The 8,547-nt window shown below is 32.7% G+C and overlaps 1 protein-coding gene across 1 annotated transcript in view; it reads right to left on the reverse strand.

Annotated features, from left to right (window-relative positions):
* Nucleotides 1-8,547, reverse strand: part of LOC106471955 — a 57,563-nt gene that overhangs the window by 39,525 nt on the left and 9,491 nt on the right. Inside the window, exon 2 of the mRNA XM_013932579.2 lies at nt 1,797-1,958. Coding sequence (XP_013788033.2) covers nt 1,797-1,958 — 162 coding nt within the window. The remainder of the gene's footprint in view (nt 1-1,796; nt 1,959-8,547) is intronic.

The raw sequence follows: 8,547 nt of genomic DNA on the forward strand, positions 1-8,547 counted from the left end.
GAGCACAGATAGCCCATTGTGTAGCTTTGTGCATAATTCCAAACACACACATTAAAGATACTTTGTGTAACATATTTAATTAATGGGTTAATTTCTATATTTATGAATTATTAATAGTGTTAATTATCAAGAGCTAGTTCATTCTAACTTATAATAATTCAAGTATATGGCACTATTGTTTTTTATGCAACTGACTATTCAAGGGACTTCACTGCTAAAAAAAGGGGTAGTGTTGTACGCTATGTTTCATTTCACACATTTGTATTTTGTTTGGACAGAGAAAGGACACGTAGTGAATGCGTAGCTTCACGTGTGGAATTTTCTATGAACCAGATATAAAGAGCAAGTTAGGCTAGAGTTAACGAGCGATTTCTGTAATTTAAAGAGTAATTGGTGTATTATGTAGTCAGTTTGTCTCCTAATTTCAGTTTGTTCACTGCTGTAAATTTTTTGGTGTGTGTTAATGCGTTGTATATTTGTGAAGTTAGGTCTATCAATAGCTACATAAAACCGCTGAATTACTAGAACTTTGTCGTTATTAAATGAAAATAACTTTGCATTCTGAAGAAACCTGTCCAACAAAATGAACCGTTGAAATAAAAATAACGAGTCTCGCAATATATTAAAAGTTGTTTCAAGTAACGATACAATCACGGTATTAAAAGCTGTTGAAAATAACGACACTAGTACTAGATTCAAAGTTATTGAAAATAACATATCTCACTCTAGATTACAAGTTGTTTCAAGCAATTTTTTGTTGTCTTTCAAAATTTGAAGTGAATACTGGAGGGATATACACATATACTTTTTTATACCTTTTCTGAGTTTTATAATTTATTGAATATTCTGATATGTAACAGTTGTGTATATTAACCCTGATGCAGCCGCAAAGGTGAAACGTTGGTTAAAATATATAAAATTCTTTTATATATATATATATGGAGTATAAATGTCATTTTTCTAAACTTTCTATCAACATCTTGTTTTAAGTAACGATACTAGCTCCATATTAAAAGTTGTTTCAAGTAAATATTCTAACACTAAATCAAATATTTGACTTAAGGAAGGTGTCTCGCAATGCTAGACAGCTAGTAATAACAAAAACGTTCTTTGTTATATGGTTCAGAATACCATAAATATCGCTTTTTCTAAAACATTTGCTATTACCAAAAATATCATTTACTCTTGAACATTGGTGTTACCAAAATTAGGTTTTGTTCAAAACTGGAAACATCATATGCATCGGTTTCTGCTGGTAAGATGGAAATATCAAAAATAATATTTTTTGTTATGCAGTTAGTATTGTTAAACTTCTAATTTCAAAGACTGTAGTCAAACATTATATTTTTTGTACTTACATTTAATAATATGGTAAAATATAGTGTTTTGAGAAACAATAACTTAACTTGAAAGATTGCAGGTACCTAACTATAAGGTTAAATGTACGCGATGGCCTCATATAAAAATTGTCTTACTCTCAGGGTTAAGTGATCGTTTGGCCTCGCATAACTAAGAAAATGTCTTACCCTGAAGGTTAAGTGTTACTGATGGCCTCATATAACAACTGTCTTACTCTCAGAGTTAAGTGATCGTTTGGCCTCGCATAACTAAGAAAAATGTCTTACCCTGAAAGTTAAGTGTTACTGATGGCCACATATAACTAAGAAAATGTCTTACCCTGAAAGTTAAGTGTACGCAATGGCCTTATATAACTAACAAAAAATGTCTTAATCTGATGGCCTCATATAACTAAGAAAATGTCTTATCCTGAAGTTAATGATGGTCTCATATCTTACCTTCTACGATTTTATTGTAGGCTGTGTTCACATTGAATTTAGACTCTTTCAGGATGGCATAGAGGAAGATGGAGCTGGCTCCCTCTCCCAGCAGGTGGAACATGGACTTTAATGTCTGTAAGGAATCTCTCAGATGGTGACGATCAACTTGAGACAAGAGAGCTGGGTGATCAGAAAGAACATAATGTTATACGTCATGTCCATTTATTATACACATAATACGACAAGATGGTTACTTTACTTTCTATTTTAAGGATTTAAACGAATTTTAAGACACTAAAACTCATGTTCTAATTTTTCAGTGTTAATCATGAGAATGGAAGGTACATATGAAAATTCTTAAATGCACAAATGTTAACGCGAAATTTTCGAAATAACATTTGGAAATTGCGAATTTGTGCATTTTTCATTTGTATATAAAACATTCATTAAATTTATAAATAACATATAAGAATAGTATAAAAAAATCAATAAAATGTTAAATTTTCTAATTTCTTCGTTATTTTACAGTACCTCATTCAAATTACAACTAATAATGAGATACGTGTAACAAGTTATCCACTCAAGAAAATATATAGGAAAAAACCTTAATCCAGACTGGAAATGAGACTAAAACAACAGTTCGTGATATACAGTGTTGAGTTTTAAAAATCAAGAATCATCTTTCATGATACACAGTGTTGGGTTTCACAAATCAAGAATCATCTTTCATGATACACAGTGTTGAGTTTCACAAATCAATAATCGTCTTTCATGATACACAGTGTTGGGTTTCACAAATCAATAATCGTCTTTCATGATACACAGTGTTGGGTTTTACAAACCAATAATCATGTTTCATGATATAAAGTGTTGGGTTTTACAAACTAATAATCATCTTTCATGATAAACAGTGTTGAGTTTTATAAATCAATAATCAATCTCGTGGCATGCAGTGTTAGTTTTAAATTTTATTATACTGTTTTTTTTTCAAAGAATATCACTTTTCGTAAGTCTACCGATATGTCTCCAAACGTCATTTTTAATAGTAGGCCATTATTTTCGCTCTAAGTGTATTATTGTTTTTAACTGTCTACTGATATAACCATTTGGTTAACTCACGACTATTATCAAAAATATGTGTAGCTATTTTCTGAGGTCTATTGGGAACTCGCTTGTTTCAGTAGTTTCTATGAAACTTTTCCCAACCTAATGAGCCATTACCATTAGTCATTATTGTTCAGTTTCGTACTGAAACTGCTATTTCTGCAATATGGCTGTAAATAACCAGATCATAAAAAAATAAAATCTTCAAGGGCAGGTTAACGACTATTGCAATTCAGCATACGTTGTATCAAATTTTTGCATGTTTAGCATATCCTTATCTAGCTTATAGAGTAATTCTAGAAAGAAAATCTGAAGCAGATGCGAAGTCAGCGGTTGACTATTGTCACTTGCCACTACTTTGACATAAAGCACACTCCGACCTATGTGATACGTAGTTTAGCATAAAGATTCTTATGTAAACTGTTTATAAAAGAAATCTAAATAAACTTATGAAAAGAAAATCGACGTTACTCGCATGGAAATGAGGGCATTATAGGAAAGAGTTAAAAATGACCAGAAGTTCAGATATCTTACAGTTCCACTCATACCGCAAACAATCGTGCTGATTGCAATGTATAAAGTCGAACGTTTCACAGGGTAGTGATCTTAACGTGTCTAGGAATCTTGCTTGTCAATGCATAGTTGTTAAGAAAATATTATTTATGAAATACCTTTAAAAACATTTACATGTTGAAAAGAATGTTAGCAATAAGTGAAGTCAAAAGACGATAGTCAAGGTGTCCTGTTCTAATAGTTACTTCATATTGATAATTCTAAAATATATCACGAATTTTAACTGTAATCCATCCTCAATGCTGTTTCTCGAGTCAGAACAAGATTCGAATGTATTTTTAACCGTCAGGTTTAAACCTTTTTAACTCTATTGCAACCAGCTTTTGATGAATCCAGAATATTTCAAACCACGTGATATTAGTTAATGATTTACTGTTATAATTCATCTTACTAACTTACATAAATATTAGTTAAATATTCTTTGTAATCATTTGTTAAAAGTTTGAGCAATAGATGGCAGCGCTATAGAGTTTGGTTAACAAAAGTGAATTCTTGAGCAAAAAAAAGTGATAAATTTAGAATGAATACTTGAGCAAAACGTATTATATTCTAGAAAGAAATCAACAGCTTATACGATGCAGAGAAAGAAAGTATTAATGATTCAGGAAGTGGATGGTGAGTTTTGGTGAGTTTTTAGTGTTTTGGTGCTCTTAGGCTTTTTGGATTATTGTTGAGTTCACATTTTATGTAGGATTTGTTTAAATCTGAAGTTCTACCTCAAGAGATTCTTATAGACATGTAAACAAGTCGATGACACTAGAAATAACTATTTACTTTAGTATTTGGAACAAGTGATACTCAACTTTTCAAGAAATAGAGAAGTAATCTGCCTTATAGCTTTTGAACAGACAGCTGATTAAAAAATTAGAAAGGAGTCTGGCTTATGAATTTTGGACAGATACGTGTTTAGAAGAACTAGAGCGAAGTCTGCCATATCATTTTGAGCATGACTTTCGAGAGAATATAGATATTTACAACGACTTTGGGGCAGACATAGATGCTTAAAAGGATTGGAGGATAGTCTGGTTCATGACTTTTGGACAGACATAATGTTTACATGGATTAGGGTGTAGTCTGGTTCATGACTTTCGGGCAGACATGAATGTTTACAAGTCATATAAGGTAGTATGGTTCATGACTTTCGGGCAGACATAATGCTTATATGGATTAGGGTGTAGTCTGGTTCATGACTTTCGGGCAGACATGGATGTTTACAAGGATTAGAGGGTAGTCTGATTTATGATTTTCGAGCAGACATGGATATTTATATGGATTAAAGGGTAGTTTAGTTCATGAATTACGGGCAGACATGGATGTTTACAAGGATTAGAGGGTAATCTCGTTAATGACTTTTGGGCAGACAAAGATGCTTATAAGGGTTAGAGGGTAGTTTAGTTCATGAATTACGGGCAGACATGGATGTTTACAAGGATTAGAGGGTAGTCTCGTTAATGACTTTTGGGCAGACAAAGATGCTTATAAGGGTTAGAGGGTAGTCTGGTTTGTGACTTTCGAGCAGACATAGCTGTTTACAAGGGTTAAAGAGTTGTCTGGTTCATAACTTAGGGCAGACATGGATGTTTACAAGGATTAGAGGGCAGTTTTGTAGCAAAGTTTATCAACTTCAGAAAAACTGATTTGGAAATAATCACACTGATCGAATTGTTGTTATATATCAAACCAGCGACCCTGCCTTTCTGCGCTAAATTGTACACCAACAGTTGAAATTTTTGGATTGTAAAAATGTAAGGAAGAAGGATATGGGACTTATCATTTGATAAAATACTGCCCTCAATAGCAACTGAATAATTAATGTCACTCAACGGTAAAAACCGGATTTCGATACCTGTAGTAGGCATAAAACAGGTAGCTCATTGTGTAACTTTGTGATTAACAACAAACTAAAAACAAAAGAAATAAATATCATGCTGACATCATTAAAGAATATAACGGAAACTCACTCTCTTCAGGAATACGGAAAAATACATTTGAAATATTCAAAACTAAATTACACTTAAATTTTTAAATGGATATAAAAGTTTGGAAATAATTTCTCGTTTCTTAAGTTTTGAAGTTTCTGTTCCTCATTTTCGCTATTACAGACAATATTGCAAAACCGAAGAAAATAAAAGAATCAGTCATTCACATCTTTAACACGACAATCTATAGACGCATTTAAATTGTTGAAAACCAAGTAAATGGTTTATATTTTTAACAGTTCAAATGTTTTATTGAAACACAAAATAATCAAATTCTTTTAAAATGCAGGAAAAAACAGTTTGTTAACTTGACCAATTTAAGGCGATAGTTAGCTAAAAAACTTTTTATAGAACAAGCCGGTGAAGTTACTTTTAATTATTTAAAGTTTGATATTCAAAAAAAGCTTTACCTCATAGTTTAAAATTTGGTATTAGAAGTAGGCTCAAGTTTAAAGATTATTTGTACGATTTGAACAATTTTTGTAGTCATTGTCACATTAATCAGCTTACTCTATTTAACAACTTGAGAAATGGTAAACTGTTAACTTCTTTCAATGACTATAATTGTGGATATAAAAGTTTCTAAATTTGAGATCAGAGGAGTTACAAAGAATCTGAGTAAAAATGCTAGGATTGTTCTGAAAGGAAATAGTATTGTAATTTTGGATAAAGATTCAAGAAAAGCAGAAAATATTTTAATTACGCTTGTAAAGTTACACCGTAATCTTACTGATGTTAGTTTAGCCAAATTACAAAGGTACTTATTAAAACTGAGAAAGGATATTATTCTCAATGACGGACAAAATTTGAGCATTAGACCACCAGGTATCATAAAAAAAAGGTTTATGGTATTCCTAAAATTCCATTGTGATATATAGTTTCTAAGTATTGAAACTTATAACCTTACTTTGGCTGTTTTTCTGGTTGAATTCCTGAAGACATTTACTACTAATGAATATACGCTGAAGGACAGTTTTGAATTTTCTAGTTAAACACAGTAATTGAGGTTTCTTAATGATGTTTAAATATTGAATCTCTTTACACAAATCAGAAGAAACTATACAGTGAAGTGATGGTTTCTATTATAACAATAATTCGGACAATAAATCAGTATTTCTGAATTCGTTAAATTTTGCTACCAAAGAGTCTCAATTTATTCTTAACGCTAATCTTTACAATCAAATTGATGGTGTCGCTATGAGTTCCATGTTAGCACCCTCTTTGGCCAATCTATTTTTCGTTATTATGTTTGTTTGTTATGGAATTCGCGCAAAGCTACACGAGGGCTATCTGCGCTAGCCGACCCTAATTTTGCAGTGTAAGACTGGAGGGAAGGCAGCTAGTCATCACCACCCACCGCCAACTCTTGGGCTACTCTTTTACCAACGAATAGTGTGATTGACCGTCACTTTATAACGCCCCCACGACTGAAAGGGCGAGCATGTTTGGTGTGACGGGGATTGCGAGTCGAGCGCCCTAACCACCTGGCCATGCCGGGCCGTCGTTATTATGAAAAACAATGGTTGGAAAACAGTCCGCAATCGTTTAAACCACTGTAATACTATTGCACGACACGTTTATTAACTCTAACAGTAATAGACAGAGGAATATAAAATTCACTGCGGAACCTCAGCAAGATCACTAGCTTTTATTTCTTGAGAGTCTTGTGAATAACGGGAACCTACCAATGTCAAGTCTACCATAAAAAACATTTACTGGTTTGTATTTAAGTTTTGAAATTTTTATACCACAATATACTCAAATAAAGAGTGGTTTAAATACTGTTTCATATAGAATATCTATAATAGAGAGTTCAGTAACAACAAATAATTATTGTGTGAAAATCGGTTTTCACTTCTACTACCGTGCCATACATGGGTAAATATTCTTTGATTATTAAAAATCATTAAAGGAATGTACTTCTAGAGTAAGTCCACAAATAGAGTTATTTACTTGTTTTAGAGCAAAGCCATATTGGGCTATCTGCTGTGTCCATCGCGGGGAATAAAACCCGGACATTAACGCTGTCAGCCCTTAAACTGAATTTCTTTTTAAGATATAATTCTTGCATGTTCGACGTCATCAAATGTAAGTTAGGCACTCAGTTGTCCCTGCTGTGAACCTACTGGGTTTACTAAAATAAAATTGTTAACTTGTGTGAAAGATCACGCAAAGTTTAGATCCCCTACTAAGTTGAGTGTACTTCAGCATGAACTTGGATATGTGACGTAATGGTACATTCAAATCTAATGAACAGAACCTCCCTATTAAAGAGATTGGTCATTCACAGGCTGAGGCCAGAAAACCCCTAAGTAGGATCAGCTTATAAGTTACGTTTAATTTTATAAAAGGTTTTCGTGTGTTCAAAATTAGAAGGTAGTCTTGTTTACGACTTTGAGGCATACATAAATAGTGTCTAGAAGGGTTAGAAGAAAGTCTAGCTTAGACTTTTCGGCAGACATAGATAACGTCTATAATGATACTAACTCCTCGGATTTCTTCTTTAATTAAAACAGATCTTATATTTCTCTTAAAGTAGTTGGACCGCTGTTTAGTTGATAGTGCGTTTAAATATTCTTACTTCTCCACATCAACAATTTCAAAACTTGTTCTGTATATGATACGTCTACATCATCATCTTAACTCAACATTTTTCCAAATGGTTCAGTAAATAAACATCATAAACTACTGTCAGCACTTTTCTGTAAATCGTACATCCACATGAACAACTTTTGCCTTTTTCGTAACGTGTCCTACACGTGCTACGTTATACATTCACATCACGAGCTTCAGTCAACATTTTCATAATGTATCCTGTAAATTATACATACACATCAGTAACTTCTGTCAACGTTTTAACAATGTGTCCTGTAAATAATACATCCACATCAGTAGCTTCTGTCAACATTTTGATAATGTGTCCTGTAAATGATACATCCGCATCAGTAGCTTCTGTCACATTTTAATAATGTGTCCTGTAAATGATACATCCACATCAGTAGCGTCTGTCAACATTTTAATAATGTGTCTTGTAAATGAAACATACACATCAGTAGCTTCTGTCAACATTTTAATAATGTGTCCTGTAAATGATAAATACACATCAGTAGCTT

This window comes from Limulus polyphemus, unplaced genomic scaffold (genome assembly GCF_000517525.1).
Source record: "Limulus polyphemus unplaced genomic scaffold, Limulus_polyphemus-2.1.2 Scaffold4986, whole genome shotgun sequence".
Taxonomy (NCBI): Eukaryota; Metazoa; Arthropoda; class Merostomata; order Xiphosura; family Limulidae; genus Limulus; species Limulus polyphemus.